Here is a 22,944-nt window from a genome sequence, read left to right as displayed (position 1 = left end):
TTAAGATAAAAATTATATTTATTAACATTTAAAAAAAACAAAAACGGATTTGCACAAACCTGAAATTAAATACAATGACAAGAGCTACTGCAGAAAAATGGGAATCCTCTCAGGAGAAACAACTAGACTGCTATAGTTTTTTAACATCTGATCTAGGTGCTTTGTTGGTGGTGGGAGGCAGAGAAGACCCCCGCAGAAATACCTTCCCCAGATTGTCAGTGTTGTTCACAAAGTATGACACCAGGCCATACAGCAGCGGCCTAGAATGCAAAATACCACAACTTCTGATCAAAAACTGTTCAGTCTTGTTCAAAATAAATGTCATGAATAGTGCAGAAAGCCTGGAATGACTAATGCCAACAGTGATGATTCACTGGTGTCTCACCCTATTTGGTACATATCGAACAGCGGGAAGGATAACTGTACTTACACAGACTTAGAACTTGCACTCTCTGTGACTTTGAGCTCATTTGCCAAGAACTGTCTGTCCAGTGGAACATCAGGTTGGCCTGACTCTGTGGAAACAAACAAAGATGACTTATTCAAAACTAGTACATTTCACCCGAGTCATCGGGAGGAGCTGGAATTCTGTCACATTAAAACAGGTTACATGTGGGATGCTATGTGTACTGGTGCTGTAAATGCTAATTAAATGGCTTTATGTTTTCTTTCACATTTGGAAGAGGATCATTGGGATCCCGTATTTCACCCACCTGCAGTCAGCACTGACGCGGTGTACCTGTACTTGTTGAACTCCAGGTACTCTCGGATCAGCTCATTGATGAGCAGGTTTTCGTGGGACAGTGGCGGCCGGGGTTCACCTGTGTTGTCCAGGACGCCGAACACCTCTGCCCTGATCCCAGCCTTCAACTGAGCCCACACACCACGGGACTCCAGCGTCTCTTTTATTGCTGAAATAAATAGTTTTCAGGAGAAAAAAAGAGCTCGGGTTGAAAACTTGTGAATGTAATGGTTCAATGTAAGGGACAGATACATCTTCCAACGCCTGATGCTTGTTTGGGGGTCAGGCTGTGAGACAATGTTCATTGTAACAGCCGCGATATAAATAAAGTTGGACTGAATTGAATTCAACTCTGACAGATTAAAACGGAAACACGTTGTTATATAGACTCTCTATTATTCCTTTAATGTTGCACAGGTTGGAAACCAAAAAGATTTCTTGACAAGAAGGTCGAATTATTTGTGAAAACATTTTTTTTTTCCCAGCGAAGTTTCGAATGAAGACGCTAACGACTAGCTAGCTATGAAAACGATTGGACTCCAGCGTTGTTTCATTAATTCGTCGCTTGTGCGACGATGCTCAAATTACTTATGGTTGCAACTATTGAGACTGAAAAGTTACTTCTTACCACATTTGAGTTCACTAATTGTCGCCATTGCAACAGGCATAAACAAAACTCCCTCCAGCCACAGCAACCTTCGAAAGGGGCGGGCTTCACCACCTAGTTCCGCCCACGTGATGTCTGTTATGGGTGGACTCAAAGTCCTAGACGTCACTTACCATACTATTTAAATAAAACTTATTATTATTACTTCCAAAAAGGTTATGTTATGTAACAGGTTAATATTTTAGGAGGAACATATTTGAACAAAATAACTTGACAAGTTCTAAACAATTCCTTAATGAAAATTTCCAAGAAATATTACATTTTGGTTGTTCTGGATTCCGGAGCAACTTTGGGCTTTGATCTTCCAAAGAATATAGGCCAAGAATAAAGTCAGGGGCTTTGTTCATCCAGCCAGCTTCTGTTATGTCACCTTGTATTACTATGCCTACAAAAAGCAGATACAGCAGTAAGGTGCACGTTTTGGGCGTATGAGCTGTTTGATAGAGATCTGTGTGCTATGAGTGCTTTTCTGGTTTTATTTTACAATTATTACTTATTATTTTACACATCAAACAACTTCAAGCATACCATAGATTCAAATACAGTTTATTATCCAGCATGATACAAAGATCAAGACAGTAAATTAACAATAAATGCTCAGTGACAAATGACCAAGCTTATTATAAAAAGTATAAATACAAAACAATCCTTAAAATTGTAAGGAAATTTAATACATTTTGTCATGTCACATAAATAAACTATAATGGGTTCTTTTTTTTTAATATGTCTAAACCAGTAAGACAAACAAGTAAACATCTCTTCGCTTTTTAAAGTTCACCGGATTCTTACGATTAAAACGTAAAGGTCAAAGGGGACTGTAACAGTTCCATACCAGCACCAGAAATGAGTGTGTACATGCAGCCTGAACTGTGACTACACACACATTCATCACAAGTGCTTTGATGTGTGTCTCTCTGTCCGTGTTGGTTTTCACTGCAGCCGTAAGTTCAAATCCGACCAATAAAATATAAAAAAATATTTTTATGTGTTTACATTGACCGAAATAAACAGCAGCCACAACATATTTGGACTTTGTTGTTGTCTTGGCTCACTTTACTGTTTTCCTCTTTTTCCGTAAGACACCAAAAAATCCAAATTGGCTGCATCCACCCCAGATTCCGATGTTTGTGAAAACCTCAAGTTTAACTTAAAAGCACCTTTTGAAGGTTACTGTGTCAGAGTATTTCCTGTCCCAGTGTTAGGGACAGGAATAAGGAAGAAAACAAAACAACAGTTTCCATTTACAAGCTTCTTTTCTACATACAAGACTAAAAGGATGTGAGTACGCATCCTTTAAATATTCAAGGCTGAGACAACCTCCAGAAAAATACAAAAATAATACATCCCCTTTTCAAAAAGAGATAAAAACTCCCAAGATTTATACTGTAGTACTGCTTCATCCCAGCTCCTGGCATCATCCTCTGTTGGAATAAAACACCGCCACTAAACATGTATGCGACATTTATAACCTGAAGACACTGTAGCTTCTTTATTGTTCATAGTGCAAAGCTGACAATGTCGCTTTACACCCAACTCGTGAGCAGCTACTCTTGAGATCCCTCGACGATGCCCACATCAGGAGAAGCAGTTTGAGCTGCCCCAAAGCTTGGAATGGCCCAATTTGTCATGGGTTGGTGAGCCACGTAATTAAGGTGCCACACCTTTATACCTGGACACCAGCTTAATGATAACGTAGCCTAAAAAGGGGCTACACGAGTCCAGCTTCTCGGCACATTCCATAGAACTGTCCCCGGTGTGCAATGAGATTTCCTGGGGAGTCCATCTCAGAGATGTGGCCTTTGTCCATGACGATCACCCTGTGAGACAACCGAGAGGCAGGACGTCACATTTAGCACCTGGGATCACACGTACGACAGGTTGGAAAGCTGCGGCTTCTGTGGCGCCGAGGCCCGTCCGCGAGGGTTAGCGCGTTAGCTAGGGGACCGCTCGGCTGAAATTAAGAATTTGTTTCTTAGGAAGGGAGGAGAACTGTTTTGTCTCCAACATGTCACAAACAGTGAGAAAAGGTTATTGCAGGTTCTTGGAGTCTGAAATGATACCTTTAGTTTGACTGTAAGACTGTAGGTCATGGAGGTGGGGCAGAAAAACAAAGGTTATCCAGTTCAGTGGACCAGTGGCGACGGACGTATTGAAATTCCTGAAAGGATGTTGTTTCGACATACCTGGTGTAGTCCATGATGGTGTTGAGGCGGTGAGCGATGGTCAGAACAGTGCAGTCTTCAAACTGTGTGCGGATTGTTGACTGGATGAGTGTGTCTGTCTCCAGGTCGACAGCAGCTGTTGCCTCGTCCAGAACCAGGATTTTGGTTTTTCTCAGTAAGGCCCTGGCCAGGCACACCAGCTGGCGCTGACCCAGACTGCAGAGACAAGAAACCCCAAACGTCACATGTGCGGCAGCTTTGTCAGGATGTCAATAGAATATTTGAGGCCTCCTTGGAGAAACAACATCCCAGACAGGATCCCAGGATGTACCTGAGGTTTTCTCCTCCCTCCGAACATTCGTGGTTGAGCTTGTCCGGCAGTTTGGCCACAAAGGTCTTGAGATGAGCGAGCTCCAGTGAACGCCACACGTCCTCATCGGTGTAGGTGTCAAAGGGGTCAAGGTTCATCCGGAGAGACCCAGAGAAGAGCACAGGGTCCTGGCAAATGGCAGAAACAAAGACCTTGTCATTTACTCCTGCGTGTCCAGGTCCATCACAGGAATACACAGGTGAATAGCTGATTTATGTTGGATACAAATTAGAGTTAATGTCAGTGTTTATGTGGTGAATGCCAAGCCTTGGCTTTTGTTATTACAACTGCTATACCTGAGGAATGATAGTAATGCGTGATCTGAGGTCGTGGAGTCCGATGTCTGCGATGTTGACTCCATCTATGAAGATCTTTCCTTTAGCTGCCTCTAAGATCCTGAAGATTCCCAGGGCAAGTGAGGACTTCCCTGCTCCAGTCCTACCCACAATTCCAACCTGAAAAAGTGTTTATTTAGGTTTATGTTTTCTTATTTCTTTGAATACACCGATAAAAGCTTGCAACAGCTCTTGCATGGATCTGAATTTAGGTATAAAATCATCATTCTTTTGACAGAATGATTAAGGGTTATGACTCACCTTCTCTCTTTCATGAATATTCAGTGTAATGCCCTTCAGAGCCAACTCCAGTCCTTTACGGTACTGTAGCCCATACTCCTGAAACTCTAAAGTGCCTTTCAGGGGCCAGTCCAGAGGTAGGGAGCTGCCTTCTATCGTCCAACTGGCCTTAAAAGGACAAAATCAGAGCGTAAAAAGTTATTCTGGTGCTGGGTTTAATGTCCTGAGCACTGGTTTAATATTGACACAACAAACCTTTAGGATCATTGTAACCCTACTAGTTCTAGGAACTGCTTAACAGGACCCTAACTGATAATGACCCTAACTGATGATGAATAATAATGCTGTTTCGTATTTATCGCCGCCGAGGAGGTAACAGCCGGCGTTTGTCTGTCAGTCAGCAAAATAACTCAAAAATTATTTTATATAGGATCTATATATACCATTATATATCTATATATACCATACCATGTGAAAGACTGACCTCTTTAGTCGTGTCTGCGTACTCGTTGACCCTCTCCACAGAGACGATGTTGTTTTCCACATCAGTCCAGGATCTCACGATCCAGCTCAGGATGGCCGTCACCTGTAACACCCGGTGTGTAGTTTACTTTCACTTCCACTAAAAATGTACCTGGTTGCTAAGCACCCCTTAAGGAGTGAAGGTCCTGAAGTCGCAATATGCATCTAAAATAAACCCTGTCAGTTAGCTTCATACCTGAAGGGAGTGTGACACGGCCAGACCAACAATGCCTGGGCTCAGAGTGTTTCTTCCCATCACGGAGAGAATGGCTGCTGCCAAGACCACCCCATTCCCAATGAACTCCAGATTGACCGCCAGCCATCTGCGGATATAACAGCGATTTAGCTACCATTCAGCTAACTAAATTACCTCATTTCAAAAGCTAGACGACAAATTTGAGTAACTTCAGCATTCATCATGAACCAAAACCCGCAAGCAAATGAAACGCTGCAATTAAAGCCACCGTAATCACAATCACTCATCATCTCACCGGGTGGCCACAAATCGAGGGAAGTAGGAGGTCTGATTAAAGTCGACTCTTTTGTTGGCTTGCAGGATGAACCTGGGCTGCTCTCCGAAGGCCCGAATGACACTGACGCCCTGAACTGTCTCGTTGAAGTGGGTGTAGATGGGCGAGCGGCTGACGGCTTCGAGCCTCCGCAGCTGGCAGGAAGTGGCCACGTAGAAGCTCTGTGAAAAGCAAAGCACCAGTTTTAATGATTGAAAATGGATTTCAGAGATCGTCCCCATAGCTCATAGAGTCGTTTGCAAATGACAAAATCAGCACTATTGGGGTTTGGAGCCCCAAACCTTTTAAGAAAAAGTGGAACATATACCTGAACGCAAGCGTAAAGGAAGGCGAGAGGCAGGATTATCACTGCGGCGAAGGGTGTGGCCATCAGCACAATGATGCAGACCTCCAGGAGCTTAAAGGCGTAGGTCAGCATCATCTTCAGGCCTTCAGGGACCATGCAGTCGATGGCGTCGATCTCTTTGGCGAAGCGGTTGAGAAGGTTGCCACTGGGCGTGCACTCAAAGAAAGACATGGGCGAGCGCAGCACGTTCATCAGTAGATCCATGTGCAGGTGACGAGAGGCGATGATGCCGCAGATGGAGATGGCCACGGTGGTTCCAAAGATGCTGACTCCTGAATAGAAGCAAAATGTATTTATTTTTCCATATAACCGGTCTTCCAAACATCCGAACTGCTTTTCTAAATGCTAAACCGACCTTGTACAAAGCCCAGCGCTCCGAATACGGTCAGCTTCAAATCCGTGTCAATCTGGGTGCCGTTGACAATGGGGTCGTCAGCCCACATCCTGAGCCAGTAGTTGTAGGCCAACGAGACCCCCTGCTGAAACGCGTACAGGAAGATGATGGGAATGATGATGGCCAAGCCAATGGTGTTGAAGTACTTCTTGTACATTTCCAGCCTCACCTGTTGGGATTATTAGAACAAGAAAGCTTTTTAATAACGCTGAAAAGAGGGAAAGCTAGCTTAGATCTACTTTCACACTTACCCTCCCAGTGCGAGCTTTATCAACCACCGTGAGTTTGCCCAAGTCCTCTGGCACTTGCTCTTCATCTGTTTCAGGCATGGGCTCCATATTCTGGAGGTTACTATTGGTGGTGTCACCCCTGAAGACAAAGCCAAGGCCAGAGGTCAGTCTGGTAAAGGCAAAAACGCGCCTGAGGCTCGTCAACGCTCTCGACAACAGTTTTGCCGAGGTCCACCCACCCGATGAGCTGCTCCTGGGACAGGTCTCTTGAGAAAGGCATGAAGTCAACCATGCTTAATCGAGCGTTGGACCTCCGTGACCCCGCTACAGGAACCGGCAGAGGTTTTAATTCCAAGCGAATGTCATCTTTAAGTGTTTCATCAATGCTTTATGAACTGTATTTAGCCACGGCTGCTGTTACCGGGCGGGTCCTTACCTCTCTGAATGGCACTTTCTTTTCTTTCTGTTCTGGCAAAAGTGTGGATGAATTCGGCAAAAGCGCCGTGCCGGCTGAGGAGCTCTTGGTAGGAGCCGCTCTCTGTAATTTCTCCGTCTACCAGGACAAGAATATGGTCGGCCTGCGGCAGGAAGCTCATTCCGTGTGTAACCAGGATACGCGTCTGGGAAGCAAACAGACACAGAAACTGGAGAATCAGAAATGTGGCGGCTTAAAGGCTGTTAGACTCTTTGTGTACACCTGAAAAGGCGAGTTTGGACATTGCAGGCTTTGCTACCTTGTCTCTGAGGACTCCTTTTGGGCCGATCACTTTATCAAAGATGTGCTGACCCACGTGCGCATCAACAGCGGACAGTGGGTCGTCCAGGAGGTAAACATCAGCCTTTCTGTAGACAGCCCTGGCCAGGCTCACTCTCTGCTTCTGCCCACCGGAGAGATTCAGTCCCTGCATCGACCAGTTTTGGGTTAAACTCCACAAGGGTGCTCCAGGGTTTCAAATTGTGATTTTCTTTACCTTCTCTCCAATTTCTGTAGCATCTCCGGCAGGTAGGATGTCCAGGTCGGGCAGGAGCGCGCAGGCCTCCAGCACCCGTTGGTACCAAGTCTTCAGTTTTTCGCGCCCAAACAGGATGTTGTCCTGGACAGTTGCGTTCTGGATCCAGGCCTGCTGGGGTACATATGCCACAGAGCCCTGAGAGGACACATGTTAGACGCAGCATCAGTATTTATAAGTCCACAACTATCGGTATAAAACTGCAGACATCCCATACCTTTACAGTAACGTGGCCGCATCTCTTCTCAGTTTCCCCAAGCATGGCTGACAGCAAAGAGGACTTTCCACTGCCCACAGGTCCAACCACTGCAACGAGGGAACCTCGTGGCACGCGCACGCTGATTCTGTGAAAACAAGTCGCTGCTCTTTAATTCTTCATTTTGGCTTTAAAGGTTTTTGTCAGCATCCCGACCAGCTACCTTTTAAGACATGGCGGACCCGTGGCGGACCAGCTGAAAGTGCCATTTTCTATCACCACGTCTTCTCCATCTAAACAGAAGGGAAGAGGCTCAGCAAACTACACGAGTTCTTCCAATAAACTGCAACGACAGGTCACATTCTTCCCAGACGAACGGAACCAAACAAATTACAGTGCTGTTGTTTATTTTTTGTTTTTTTTGACAAGCTTGCTTAGAAATTGTTGAGTGATTACAGAGAGAGGAGTGGAGTCCATTAAAAAAGCTCCTTGGTGATCATATGTCTGAAATCACGCTGCGATTTATGCTAAAACCGCTAAATGGGGAGATCCTATAATCATCACGTCTACGAGTCAGCACGTGGAAGTGACGGCGCACACGATCCATGCGAGGCTGCGGTCCCCTCAAATAAAAACAAAACGTCTGTGGGCTGTCTCTATTTATTATGACAGCCCTGATTTTTCAGACAAACTTGCAAATCTGGTTACCAGACGTAAGAGGAGCCTTTGAGACGTTGTCCGCTTTCAGTTCCTCTGAGCACAGGTACTTTCCCAGGCGCCTCAGTGAAACCATAGCCTGAAACAGAGGCATCACAAAGGGCCGTGAAATGAGAACGAAGAACGCATGGCAGAGCCGTCGCCGGTTTCTAAAAACGCCACCTACCTGCACAGTGGTGTTTATGGCAAAAGGAAGCTGACTCAGTGATGTTTTCAGGATGTTGATCAGCGCCATGGAGACGAAGACCTTCTGTGCATCCAGGACGTTCCTGTTATCCAGCATCACGTAGACACCAAACATAGCGAAGGCGATCTTCAAGAGGGAGAAGAAAATTGTGAATGTTAACTCGGCAGGCAGGGACTTGAGTGATTGGTGGAGGCATAAATGAAACTCCAGGGTTCTCCTCAATACTTCTAATTAACATTCTGTCCCATGAAAAGTAACAGCAAACTGTTGCTCTCTTTTACTTCCGGTCTGTCCTTTTATTCAAAGGACAGGTCATGATATCGTTTAAGTACCGTACGTCATTTATTTTATTCCCTGGATTTCCTTCCTTCCTGCATCGCGTGCATTTTTTATCTCATCACCTTCCCATCATACCTAATGAAGAAGTCTCACCAGAAAAGAAGAGGAGTTGAAGGAAGCGATGGAGATGGAATAAAGGATCTGGGACTTCTTCAGGGCTCTGAGCTCCTTTTCTCTGTGTCCCAGAACCTGCTCCAGGAAGGCCTTCTCCCAGGCGTAAAACTTCAGGATCTTGATTCCATTCAGGATTTCATTCATCAGCCTAATGCGTCCGTCCATGAACTTCATTTGAGTCTCCTGTCCACCGACACAGAATAAAGGAAGTCTCAGGTTGACCGCCCATTTGCGACCATGGCTTTACAACTACAGCACTTTCCCCGTACGGTACGGAGCATGTTTACTTTTGTTAGCTTTTACTGGTGGCACATTTCAGTAAAAAGGAAACAACAAAGAGCCTGGGGTGTGGAAAGTACACCCAAGACTACGCTCGATTAAAACCACATCCGACTTTTCAGAAGCGCCTGTTGTTTTTCCAAATGAATGAAATAAATTTGCCTTTGCCGCTGCCCACTCTTTCCTTTCATTGTCTTTGAAAGGCGCTGCATGGTGCTGGCATCAAAGGGATGACAGGGAACGGACCATTCTGGCCAAACACCCACGCAGTTTCCACCACCGTCTAAACCAACCGTGGCATCTTTGCCCCATGTGCCAGATGACAGGACGAGGAACAAGAAGAACGTTTCTGTACCTGCAGTTTGCTTCTTTTCTTGGCGATGAATCCATTGAGGGGAAAAATAAAAATGACGGTAGCGATCCCCGCCAGCGCCGACGGCCCGAGTTGCTGAATGAAAGGAACGATAATGGCGTCAAGGCCTTTGAAGGCAATGAATGAACGGGCAGGGAAGAAGAACAAAAGCACCTCATACCTGCCAGAGGAAGAAGAGACAGAGAGCAATTTCAATGGGAGCCAGCCAGACCGTATTGAAATACACCACGAAATCCATGAGCTTCTGAGTGTCGGCAGAAACCAGATTGACGATCTCGCCCACGGTGCAAGTCCTCCTCGCGGCGCTGTTTATCACCAACGACTGTATCCAAAACAAAAAAAAACAACAAAAAAACCCCCCTTCAATGTAATTATACAGTAAACATGCAGCGTTGCATAAAAAAAATAGAATTCACAGCATCATTTATTCAAGCCAGAGATGTTTTCCTGTGTGGACAGAGTAGAGAACTTTTGACTTTTTGCTATTTTAGCCAAAGTTATGTCTGGAGGTTAGCAGACACCCAGATTCACCCACCTTCCGGTAAACCAAGCCCATGACGGCTGTCTTCACCCTCATTCCCACGGTGAAGCAAGTGTACATGTACTGATGGTTGAAGAGCGACTGCAGACAGGAGAGCAGGAACATCAGCGTGGCGTAGAAGTAGCCCTTCCAGAGTGGGGCATCTTCATCCCTCATGAACCCCAGAAGAAGGCTGGAAAAGAAGAGTAAGCCTTTAGCTGGTCTGCAAGCCTGGAGTCGTCCTCAGAGGCTCCACATCTGGGTGTTGCTTGTTTTGTTAGCATGATGTCAGCACGGTTTCACCCTGTCAGCATGATTTTTTTTCAGTAATCTGCCATTATTTGATTTTGCCATTGTGGGCAGCAAACCAGCCCCGCTGTGGTGACAGGGGCGGTACGGCAGCGCTTGGCCCGAGGCCGCACTACCCTCACTATTGTGCCCCTGACAACATTTGTGCCATTTGGAGCCTCCTCTCCTTCCTCGCTGGAGCTTGAAGGACTGCGGTCTGGCCAGATTTTCTTGTTCACAACACTCTAACCGTAATTAACACTCACAATGATTCCGCACCGAGCATCGACAACAACATTCCAGTCTGGCGAGTGGAATAGCGGTAGGTCAGCCATGACCTATTTTCACTCCGCCAGTTTCTGTTATTGTTGTTGTTGTTGGGTTATCGCTGTCACAAATCACTGAAAGTCGGACAATAAGGGCGATATCTTGGGATACGGGAGAGGAGTAGGTCATAGAGTATTTCTGCGTTCCCACCATCCGCAGTTCCTTGAATTACATCAAGAAAACACAACCTCTTCAACTTTTATTTCCACCTCTGAATTGACTTGGACAGTTGCCCCTAACAACTATTTTTGGCTATTTTTATGCCTTGGACTGCAGCGCGTCCAGGTAATTTCAAGCTGAGGTTTGGACAGTTTCAGAGGTTGAAACTGGGTTTGTGGGGAGCTGCGCAATGAAAAACTCAACAACAACGTCTCTTTCCAAGACATCCCGACACAGTTTCTTATGCTAGTTGCCACCCTCTGAGCAGATTTATTACCGACTGTTTCTTTTTTGCACGAAACGAACGCATCCACAAAGTGGATTGAAATGCAGCTGAGTCGAATGGAGAGTCTCACCTGAGCACCTGAGGGATGGCAAACATGAAGGCATCGTGGAATACGATGCACAGGGTCCCGGTCAGAAAGTACGGGCCGAATTTCCGCGCCAGCGTCCTGAGCAGGAAGAAACCCGAGCTCTGCTCCTTCTGCAGCTTCCTCAGGAGCTGAGCCTGGTCTGGCAGTCGGCTTCCGAGTGCTGCACCTGATGCCAGGGCCTTCTGCTGCCTGCCACAGACAACACAGATGTGTCACGGACGCCTCAACTGTTTCCAGTCTTTGATTTAAAACAGACTCTAAAACTTAACAGCTGGCCAGAAACAGCACAAAATAATTGCCTGACACACTTATTGCCTACACATCAAAGGTAGTGTTAATGGGGTTGCACACAGCTTTCCACACAAGCACGTATATATGTGTGTATGTATGTAAAATCCTGAGCATGTGGATTCAAGAGAACGTTTGGAGCTGGAATTTACAATTCAAGCACTATTCAGCTGATGAGACACGCTCGCCCATGCTTCGCTTAGGTCGTTCACCAACACCAGCCGCTCGCTGATGTTTGACCACACTGCAATAATGAAATTACTGAGGCGAAAGTTAGAGCTCGGCTGCGATGGAAAAACCACACAGAGGTGCTCCGATTGTGCACAGGGGTGGGGGTATTCATGAGGCTTAAAACAATGCACCTGTTGGTCGTTCAGAAAGGCCCGTGACATCAAAATGATACCGCGCTACGAAATGCACGACGAGCCACCTTAAACATTAAACATGCTGGCCTCAGTTAGTGCAGGGCTGCTCACTTCTGGATTTTAGCACATTCAGCCGTCCAGTCCTCCTGCAGCTCCGCGATGATCTTGCCTGATGTGTCTTCCTGCCTGAGGGTCCACAGGTCCTCCGCTGCCAATGGGGTGCGGTATCCTTTCACAACAAGCCTGCAGAGGGATTGGAGGGGGGGGGATGATTCACAGACACAAGTGACCACAAAACACACAGTTCACTGTAAACAGGTGCACGATGTTCTTGTGGTGGGCCGGTTGCAGAAGATGGACGTGTGAGGAAACGGCTTACCCAGTGAACCACCAGAAGAGGATCTTTGACAGGAACGAGGCGTCTTTGACGGGACAGGGGTTCTGGAACGTGCCAAACAACAGAATCACTGCTGTATACTGAGTAAATATCTGACTAATTACAGTCCAACTGTCACAGTTGCTTGCGAGGGTCATCTGCATGTCAGGATTATCTTTGACTCGTTGCGTTCAATTCCGCAATTCGACTTTCCTCTAACTCGTCTCGCACCAATCTACGTTTTCCACAGCACGGTCTAGATCTGATGACCGTTAGGAGAGTTTCATCCCGACTAGACAGATGCCGCATGAGTGATGGCCTCATACCAATGTTCTGCTGCTATGGGTCCAGGGGGATGAACGGGTAGTGTTCAGGATCGTGAGACGGGAATTAGCACCATGTGAATGAAGCTGTCCCTTATTTGATGCATTTGTGAGGAGGATTTCTGAGACGGGGAGGTGTGTGTGTGTGTGTGTGTGTGTGTGTGTGTGTGTGTGTGTACAGCACTGGAGCGTCAGGTGGTTGAGGCCCGAGGTCGCGAACTCCCACGGGACTGAATAAATAGAGTTGAGTGTTAACATATGGTGAAAATGACGTTTATGGGCTCAAGAGGAGACGGAGCGGAAATGTGTCACGGCAGAGCGTCCAGCGAGGAATCGCACAGACAGAGAAAGTTTGTCCTCCTAGACATCGTTCATGGCTGCTCTCCACGCTGCCGCCCCCGCAGCAGCGTGTTTGCCTCGCTCATTAACTGTCTTCATCCCCTCACATCCCCTCTTCCTGTGAGTAACTCTGACCAGAGTGGAGGGAAGGAGTTGGTGGAGGAAGCGGAGGACGGCACACATCGAACAGCCACCCATGGGTGTGTCCGCGCAGCCAGACTGCGGCTTTCGCAACCTCAGCGCTCCCGCCACCGACCACGAGTTTGTTCGGGACTTTTCCAGTTATTTTGAACTTCTGTCACCCTGGGAAATTTTACGTCACGCGTCTGTTTTTGTTGATGCTCATTCTCCTGTCAGCTGCCGTCAATGAACTTGGTGCATTGTGTTATCTTAATAAAGTCGTGCTCGTATGAGGTCACGGTGTCGTGACGTCACCGGCGGTCTGAGGTTTGAGTGTTACGTTGATGGTACAGAGGAGAACACACATGTTTGCCCTGCTTGCACAGGAAGCCAAAAATGAAGTGATTGTGGGAGCGAGAGAGGAGGGAACGACGTGACTCATAATATTTTCTCCGAATGGGAAAAGTGTCTTGACGACAGCTTTCGAGAAACCACAAGATCGGTGCGCGGGAATTTTCTATACGTTCTGCTGGGCCCACCTTTTCCAAGACGGTTTTCCCCTCTGGAGGCTGGTCTGCAAAGCAGCACAGGAAGAGCTGAGCCAGTTGGATGGTGAAGTAGGAAAAGAAGGCGAAGTATCGTACGATATCTGAGGCAAAACCCTGCAAAAAACGCAGATGAAGGAGACCATGAAGGCATCACAACCTGAATATATTTAGAGGATAAAATGGTTGCTTTCCAGGTGTGTTGCACAATCTGGCTGAGTGTCGGTGAGCTCAAATGAAGACTGTGGAAATCATCAGCTCTCTTAACAGTTCACATAACTTCCTGTCATATATCATTTATCTTGCTTGTGGTGTGGCATATAGTTAAACAACAGTGCTGGGTTTTTTTACCACATAATGTATAGCTGAGGTTACGAACTCGCTAACGGAAGGATCGCAGATGCGTTTTAAACGTTTGGGCGAAAAAACCCCAAACCACTAAGGCACGCGAAAAAACAACAAATCTGTGAACAGGAAAATCGTGGAATTATTTTCTTATTTTCAAACGCTGCCCCAGAAAATGTGTCCTTGCAGCTAATTTCATCCTTACTCTAAAGATTTCTGGTTTTGGCAGAGTTGTTGTTTACTACTGGGTGCCCACCATATACCACATACATACAGCACATACATCAAGGTCAGAGCCACTGCAAACAATAGAAGGACTTGCTCTCAGAAATGTGGTGCCATTGGTGGTTTGCCCAGAAAGGAGATACCGAGGGGCCAAATGGATCAGGCCACCTGGTGAAAAACATGGCCCGGAGAGTCAACAAGTGGGCGGTAAAAATGTGGGTCAACAGCTCAGAATGGCCAATGGTCCACAAACATGAACTCTGTCAACTTGATCCACTGACACCCGCATTTGATTTAAACATCGTCTTTGTAAATATTTATAAAATGAGAGAACAGGGCAACGCTTTTCCCATCACTTCTGACCTCCTGTCATATTTGAAATTACGGGAGCTTTCTTCTTCTCTTCGTGTTGCCTCATGTTGTATTAAGTTAATTTTGGGAATAAAAAGAGGTATTTAAACGTCCAACATTTCAATGAAAAGCATCCAAGGTGTTCATTTATAGGACCTTAGCCTTTAAGTAAAACTTTACTGTTTCCGTTCCAATAATGACGCTCGCTTGTATAACAGAAACGCAGCTTATTAGTGAAGCTAACGGAGAAAACCCCAACCACGGTGTAAATTAGCATACCTGTAGCCCCTTCAAGGCCTCCTGCAACCCTTCTGGCCTGATGCTTGAACTGTATTTGACTGCACGACTCTAATGTTCAGTTGTGCCTGAATCCCCATGGGCAAACATATGATATGGTGAAGAACTTTACTGCATAAAGCATGTCACACGTGCATCCAAAGTGTGGTTGCAGGAAATGAAAACATCTGTGCCTGAATTCCAAAGGGCCTTGCATTTTATGTGCATGTATAGATTTCCATCTGGCTATGCTTAATGCAGTATAAACCCATAAACACAACACTGGCTTTCCTCTGGTTTAACCCTGGACGGCCATGTCTCACCAGCATTTATCCCAGGGCCACAATTACTCTGCCCCGAGCTGTGTGGGAATGTCACACAGAGGGCGATAAAACAGAAATATGGATGTGTGCATTGAGGCGTTTTTATAGGAATGCAAATGCGACTGCCCCGTGCTTAAATAGAAACCTACCCTGCGCAACAATGATTGCAGTGTCCGACGGGAGACGGGACGAAAAGGAACGCTTAAACACACATGATCTCCAACCAGATTTGGCTACGGCAGCTTTAAATTTGGGACAGTTTGGTTGACATTGAGGGATGAATATAGAATGCTTTGCTGACATACAGGTATCTGAAGCTGAGTCCTGTGTCTAGACTATGAGTATCGGATCAGATCTGGTGAAATATACGTACAATAACACAGTGTGAACCGGGGTTATTGGGTTCAAATACGTGTATCTCACCACCCCTCACGTGCAGCACAAAAACAGCACGTTGAATTATGCGTACATATGGCGATGTGGTGACGCTCTTCATCAGTTCGCTAAACGTACCTCATCCATAGCCAGCTGGATCTTAGCTCTGAGAGGCACGAGGGAACACAGCACAGCCATTACCCAGAACAGGAAGAGGAACACAGAGGAACGGCAGCCTCGCACTCTCTCCAGCTCGATGATGCAGAGCGCCAAAACCTAGAAAGACAGAAAGAGCTACATAAAAAAAAAGGTCCACGGCTTTCAAAATCTGGTTACCTCGACGTGAGCCGACTTCCCTATAATCAACCACAGTAGTCTGGTTGTTATGTAAGTGTCTTTTTTTAAATTTTTAAACTTTGTGGTGGCCTGGGGGACCACCATCACACACATAAACAACCGTCTTCCTGTTCCCTGCATGATTGGCATATCTGTCCAGCCTAAACATGCAAAGAACAGTCGTACCTATGGGGAATTTAGAGTCTTCCGTCCACCTGAATTCAACGTGCTTCAGAAGTTGAATCACATACAGAGTGGGTGTAAATACAGGGATATCGGGAACGTTTAGCGTCGTTATCTGAACTGTAGGAACCTTATTTCCTTCTTCCTCGGTATGATAAGTTCCTCTAATCGTGGAATGCTTTGGTAAATTTATTGACTTGAATAAATGCTGTAAACAGAGCTAATACCGACGCTGTGGCCTGAAGGGTCCACTCGGTCCAACTCTGTAGGAACACGAGGGGCAAAGCTAACAGCCGCTGTGATGAAACGAGCTACGCTTGCTTATCGCTGTAGTGTTTGCCATCATCTGACTTGTGCGTAGTGAGTGATCCTGAAATATCGGTTGCGAAACTATTTTTCATGAGCTGAGTAACACGAATTGATAGCTCTTAGCTCCTGATAGTGCATATATACCAAAATATAACCTCATAGAACATCGATATCAATTAATAGTGCCAACCCCAGAGTGGAAAGAACTCTGTGTTCTTTCTGTACATTTTGACTTGTTTAAACTCTCCATAAGCCTCAAATGAACCCCTCCTCTTCCAAACCCTCAGCCCCGACTGCCGTGAAGCCCATCTGTTAGAACCCAGCACTGGGTGGAACTACGTCCATCAGGAACCCCCAAATAAAAGGCTAGCTAACTCATAATTAGAAGGGAAGCGTGGAGCGCTGACGGAGGGGCAGGATTTTTAAGTCTTGCTGATTATGGTCAATGGTCCTTTTCATCAATAATAACCACGATTTGCCGGTGGGTTGACTGACTCAGACATTCATTTGAGGGTCGGCGAAACAAGTGGAGCAAAACAAGAACGCGCTGCTCCCGTCCTGAGTGTCTCATGGTGATGATCTATAAAGGCGGGCCAGGATAATGACACCTAAACACAGATATGGTGTCTTCTCCCCGGTACTCTCAAAACAAATTGCTAATTGTGGGCTATATAACTAAATATCAGAGGCGTCTCAGTGCGATTTTAGTCAAACACGTGCTTGTATTTACTCAAGAGTCTGAAAAGACCACAGGTGGGGACGGCTGTCTGGCCGGGATACAGTGAGACTGTACAGGATCTGTAGAGTGCAGAGAGAGGAATCTTTGTGAGTAAACTTATATCTCTCTCTGGTTTATGAAGTTGGGGGCTCACTGGGTTACTGTAACCCTCCCTGCTGGATTCAGCAAGCTCCTACTCCATTGTGATTCTCCTATCGCTCCTCTGGGGGATAAACAACCCTCCCGACGTGCCTTACCACCCAAGTTCTGTGCTACACCTTCTCCTCTGTCTGCTCCTACTCATCAATTAAGTGTCATTTCAAATTGGATGAAAATAAGTGGAGTGAGAAGCGTTGAGAGTTGTTCCTGTCAACACGAGTCTCTGCAAACATTTCTGATTGCAGGCCAGCCCCTATCGTCTGTAAACTATGATCTGGGTTCCACCCTGTCGTGAACGTTTGATATCTGCAGGAAAAGTGCCGTGGCTACATTTGTGAAGGCTCGAGTCAGCCATGGGTTTCTTTACAGCAGATTTTCTTTCATTTCTGTGGATGCATGGCAGCTCTTTGGACCTTAAGTAAACATTTGGCCGGGACAACGGCGCTCAATAAAGAAACTGGCGTCAAATCTTCCAGTCAAACTCTGCACCTGAGGCCTTGACTTGAACCTTCTGTGTAATTACGTCTAACATAGGCTGCAATTGTGTGTGATGATGTTTACATCCAGCGGTTTGGTGTTTGTCTTCTTGAAAGATGAACAGAATGACTCTGTTTTAGAGCAGCCAATCAGTCAAGGTCAATAACACGTTTGCTTGACCCCGATGCGGATCGATAACGCGTCGGTGGACCCGCTTCGCGTAGCAGCGAGTCGGGGGAAAAACCAAAATGAACCTCTGCCCCACCGTCTGACAGCACCCACACATCAGCGTTTGCATTGTGCTGGAACTTTCCGTGATCAAATAGTAAATGATGTCATCTATATGCTGGTCTCCCTGGTGAGCGATGGTCAAGCTCAGGCCTGTGTTTTCAAGGGACTGTTATATTTGCACTGCTTGCGACATCATGGGTCTATTCCTGGTTGCTTATCGCTGCACCTCTGTGCCCGTCCGCCATAGGGAGACGAGGCCTTTTTATCGGGCTGCATGGAGACGTGTGAGCCAGCAGCACAGGATGAAATATTTCCAAAATCCCCTCTCTAACCCAGCAATGAAAATTTATGTGGGTGTTGTCGGTAGTTTTCCATACATGAATGCAAACACGGATACAGTGGGAGTCTCTAAAACCAATTCCTGGGCGTGACATATTTGCCAAATATACTTTGATGTGATTCTGACAGAATGTAATAAAAAAAAACAACAGTTACCACAGTCATGCTGCGTATGATTGGGCTCAGTAAGAAGACCATGTGCTGGTGGATCTCCTGACTTCTCTCCAGAAGAATATAGAAAAACTCCACGAAGCCGAAGGAGGCCAGCAGGAAGCCCAACACCTGAGCAGCAAAGCAAGAGGAGACGGATCAGGAACACTGTGTGCATCTCCGGGCACATTTCCCAGTTTCAGTTCAGCTGATGGTGGAGATGCAGTGAAGAATTTACAAAAAAAAAAAAAAAAGGGGGGGAGAAGGAGAAGCAGGAGCTTGGCCAACGTCTCTGTGTGAAGTCTCACCATTTTGGCAGCGCAGAGGCCAGACATCTGAATGCGTCCACGGTCATGGCAGTAGAGATGAAGGCAGTAGAAGGGAGCCAGCAACCACAGATAGATACAAGGGACCCACACCAGCACCGTGTTCTGGAAACACCGGGTAAGGTCTGGGTTGGCCGTGTACCATGTACGGTTCCAGTCCTGAATCAAAGTACAAAAAAAAAAAAAACAGACTCAAATGATCTAATTTCACATCAAAACAACTTGGATTTAAAGGCTGAGATTATTGGGGAACATATCCATCAGGGAGTTGGAACAAATGAGAGCCAGGGTCTGTTGGCAAGTAAAGGCTGCTCATTTTTCTTATTCTGCTGAGGTGTCTGAGCTGATGTCAGAGGTCATTTTTCAGGGTGAAACTGGAAGAAGAAAAGCAGGAGTGGGTTTTGTTGTTGCCTCCATGCCGATGTTTATCATCTGAAAGGCCTAATGAGGGGCAGGGAGCCTGGTTGTGCTAACAAGGCGGCCTCGCAGACTCGCCACAGGAATTGGGTTTTAAAGGAGAGCAGTCTGGCACTGCTGCTAAGAGAGAGCGAGGCCACAGTCGGTGACCACACGGGACCGTTTTAGCTCTGCTACTGCAGCAAAGCAGGTGAGCCGAGCACGGCCGCGGGATGTTCGCTGCTGCCCGGAGCGAGACGTGACCGCTAGTCTAGTAGATACCCCGCTCGCCGCACATTTTTGCACCTTTGCCCGATTTGTCACAGGGTTGCAAAGCTTTTTTTCCCCCCCAGATAGCGTGTCGGGGGGCCGGGGTTACGCAACGACCACATTTAAACAGGCTGCGTACTAAGGGGTCTCTGTGAAAACCGATCGAAATCCTTGAAGGTGATGAATCACTTCTGAGTGGGAGGCTACTTTCACAGACTCTCCTGACTTCTGTGGTCAGTGGCAAATGAATGGACCGAGCACTTTAAGTAAAGAAAGAAATCCCTCCTGGGCTGTTTCCGCCTCGGTTGCACCGAAACCCTAAACAGAAAAAGCTATAAATTCTGATAAAATGATAAAGGCATCGAAAGACTAAAGGCACGGGATCCCGCGGGAGTCTCACCTACACTTCAAGTCAAACTACAGGATAGAGCTGTTTAACCAATTACACTTCAAATTCCTTCTTTCTGCCCCTTTATATTCGCTAACCTTTATAGATTCTACCCTGTTTACTTCTGGATTAGAGCTGCTGGGCTTTCTCACACATGTTCGGTTCAGCATTAGAGCCAAATAAATCCCCAGATGTCACCCTGAGGCCACGACCAAAGAATAATCGGTGACGCCGCCGCGCGAGCATGTGGACGGGTGAGTATCAAAACGAACAACCAATGGACACGGGTGCGGCTGCGGAATGTTGCGGAACTCTTTCCTGCAAAATCTGCAACTTCGCTTTCGCTTTATCGGCGCTGGCGGTCATTGTTTTCGGCTTTTGGAGCAACGGAGTCAGTAATCAAAAGCAGAAGTTGAGCCCAAGAGCAAGAAAGTGGGAGAAAAGTTGGGAGAGATTCCGATTCTGCTGCTCCAGCTGGACGGCGGCCATCCCATACTTTCAGACGTGGAGCTTTGCTAATGTATGAGACTGGTGAGCGCGTCCAACAACAGCAGCTCACACAGCGTGACCTCAGTGTACCTCGCAGAGCGGAGCGATGGCAAACACTCGGCGCTGCCGTGCAGCAGGGGGAAATTCTGAAGTCCAGGCTCACGCACGTGCGTGTGGTAATCCTGCTGCGACTAACATTTCAGCTTTGCCTGGAAACCGAGTAAAGGACCGTGATAAACACGGCACTGACGTGACAGTAACGACACCACGGGGCCATTAAATTTATTTCTACCTGAGGAATTAGCAGTTGAAAGCAACAAATAAAACTTTATGGTACCCCCCCCACACCCCACATTCCTTACAAACATAGACCTGGATGTCGGTCAGTAAGACTGGAGCATGTTAAACCTGAGCTCTGGGTCAGTGAACACATCGGAAACTCACCCAAAGTGGGTCCAGGCCGCTCAGTTTGCAGAAGGCGTCCATCCACTCGCTCTCTTCTTTCCCTCCCGATCCTCCAGTTGTTGGGCTCGTTCAGCCTCGGTCCTGCGGCGCACTCAGCGCCAGCACGTGTGTGTGTTTGAGAGAGAGTGTGTGTTAGGGAGAAACGGGGGTGGGGTGGGGGGGGGACAAAGTTTTGATGTCCTTTTTAGACTTATTCTGTTGAAGCTAACGCTTGTTAAAGAAAAAGAAAGGAAAAGTGTCCCTGACTGCCCGAGTGCCGACACTAAAAGCTGCTTTTTTGTTTGACTTTGTGTGAAATGAATAAAAGAAATCTCTCACTCAAAGTTGTTGTCTACCTATTTGCTTTCAACTGCTGCTGGCCTCAGCTCCTGCCTGTCTGCTTCTCACTCCCTCTGCCTGTTGCTTATGAAGCTCTTCTTATTCGGTGTGTGGAAGTCTCTCTCTCTCCCTCTTTTATGTCGCTCTCTCGCTCTCTCTTTCTCCCTCTCTCACCCCACATCTGCTGGATTTCAATCAAAACACCGCAGCTACTCCCTTCACCAGGATGACAGTCTCACACCCCGGCAAACATACTCCTCCCACTTTCACTACCTTCACCTTCCTTTCTTGCTCCTTCCCTCCCCTCCTTTCCCCACATCCCAAACCACTGGCTGTCTGACCACACAGTGTCTGCTTGTGCACAGATGTACCTTTTAAACTGAGGCCAAGAATGCAGATAAACCCCGAGGTTTTCAAATTCTCAAATATACCAGCAAACCCTGTTAGAGCTCCACATTCAGCACCATATAAAGTGCAAAGCTATATGAGTGATCACATTTATTTAAATAAAACCACCAAAAAGCCCTGGATGATTCCCAAAACCAGCCTTAAGATGTACATATTACATTAGTTCCATATATGCGTGTTCCCGAGTACTGAAACTGTGCTGATATGGTGGAAAATAGCAGTCGTTGGTTAATGTGTCATCCTATTGAGACCTGCGTGGTCGCTGGAAAAAAAGCCCACGGGAGAGTTACACAACGATGTCGTTGTCACGCTGGCATGTTGGGTATAGAAGACAAAATCCAGAAAGCAGAGCCAAAAATGGGTTTGAATATTGTGCCAGCCACAGCGTGCAGGGACGTCAGCCGTCTGCTATCGGTGTTGTTTACGTGTGTGAGGTCAAGTCAGCCATAATAAAAGAGACGCACAAGATGGGGAGCTCCTGAAGCTCCTCTGTAGTCTGTCGTGCAGCATCATGGAACGGTGGGAAGACGGTCACCGGTCAGCACAGAGGGGGGAAACTTCAGCAGCTGCTGCACAGCGGGGAAAGTATGACACCGTCTCGGCTGGGACGGACACCGCCAGGACCGTCATCGTCACCGCAGAAAAGAAACACGGAAAGTTCGGCAGAGCGGCGGCCCACCATCAGGCCATGTGCAAATATGAGATTATTATTCTGTCTCAAAATGCGTCATCTCTTTATATTTCCCAGCTCGACTCCACCAGCCGGCGTGTTCCTATTCCACATGGCAGCTCCTGATGCAAAACAATGGGAATTATATAACAGGAGGAGCCGTTTAAACGCAGAGCATTTGAACGCAACGTCGATTCAGAGCGTCAGGGAAGGAAACGCGAAGCAGTAATTGAGGAGAAAATATTACCGAGATCGATTTGGCTCCGTTTGGAGTTGGGGACCACAAAGTTTGTCACTGGGAAACGGTCCGAGACGCCTCAGGGCAGGTGTGGGTTCACCTGGGGCCCCCAAACACACCCAGAACCCGACAACGTGCGTCCTCCAGGCCTGCTTCGCCTTCGCGGTTTGTTGTTATCTGATTAGGGGTGGACAGGTGCCAACATCTGGAGCCTTGGCCGGCCGAGGACATTCTTCGATGGGAGCTTGGAGCGCTGCGACTTACTGGAGAATCCGACATCTGCTTTCTCGTAATTGTTGTTTTCCGTTTGTAAGTGCGCCCAATAAATGTGGTTAATAAGGATACAAACGTACTGCATGACCCGCGGGGAGAGGGCTGATATCTGCCCCCCCCCCCCCACTT

At 46.9% G+C, this 22,944-nt stretch overlaps 2 protein-coding genes across 3 annotated transcripts; both read right to left on the bottom strand.

Annotated features, from left to right (window-relative positions):
* On the bottom strand, window positions 1-1,795 carry cep20 (centrosomal protein 20). 2 transcript variants are annotated; one of them, XM_029851499.1, is made up of 4 exons: window positions 1,669-1,795; window positions 714-911; window positions 431-515; window positions 1-260 (listed from the first exon to the last, which is right to left on the bottom strand). In XM_029851499.1, the coding sequence occupies exons 1-4, from the start codon at window positions 1,754-1,756 to the stop codon at window positions 131-133; spliced, it is 501 nt and encodes a 166-aa protein (XP_029707359.1). In that variant the 5' UTR covers window positions 1,757-1,795; the 3' UTR covers window positions 1-130. The 2 variants fall into 2 exon arrangements, with proteins under 2 accessions (XP_029707359.1, XP_003972593.3); XM_003972544.3 differs by lacking the exon at window positions 1,669-1,795 and adding an exon at window positions 1,371-1,503.
* Window positions 1,796-1,939: 144 nt separating this feature from the next.
* abcc6a (ATP-binding cassette, sub-family C (CFTR/MRP), member 6a) lies at window positions 1,940-21,441 on the bottom strand. Its single transcript, XM_011613024.2, has 32 exons — window positions 21,227-21,441; window positions 20,888-20,999; window positions 18,883-19,059; window positions 18,581-18,706; window positions 15,811-15,948; window positions 13,772-13,894; window positions 12,454-12,515; window positions 12,186-12,317; window positions 11,404-11,610; window positions 10,289-10,466; window positions 9,914-10,075; window positions 9,736-9,828; window positions 9,081-9,284; window positions 8,628-8,774; window positions 8,453-8,540; window positions 7,968-8,037; window positions 7,766-7,892; window positions 7,510-7,686; window positions 7,273-7,440; window positions 6,975-7,158; window positions 6,778-6,862; window positions 6,560-6,677; window positions 6,270-6,477; window positions 5,876-6,186; window positions 5,530-5,729; window positions 5,235-5,361; window positions 5,001-5,102; window positions 4,538-4,684; window positions 4,238-4,396; window positions 3,903-4,069; window positions 3,593-3,787; window positions 1,940-3,226 (listed from the first exon to the last, which is right to left on the bottom strand). Exons 2-32 carry the CDS (start codon window positions 20,927-20,929, stop codon window positions 3,118-3,120), a joined length of 4,533 nt encoding a protein of 1,510 aa, XP_011611326.2. The 5' UTR covers window positions 20,930-20,999; window positions 21,227-21,441; the 3' UTR covers window positions 1,940-3,117.
* Window positions 21,442-22,944: the final 1,503 nt, after the last annotated feature.

This window comes from Takifugu rubripes, chromosome 17, assembly GCF_901000725.2.
Source record: "Takifugu rubripes chromosome 17, fTakRub1.2, whole genome shotgun sequence".
NCBI classification, from domain to species: domain Eukaryota; kingdom Metazoa; phylum Chordata; class Actinopteri; order Tetraodontiformes; family Tetraodontidae; genus Takifugu; species Takifugu rubripes.
Note: the sequence above shows the minus strand (reverse complement) of the source record. Positions and strands in the feature narration are given on the sequence as shown.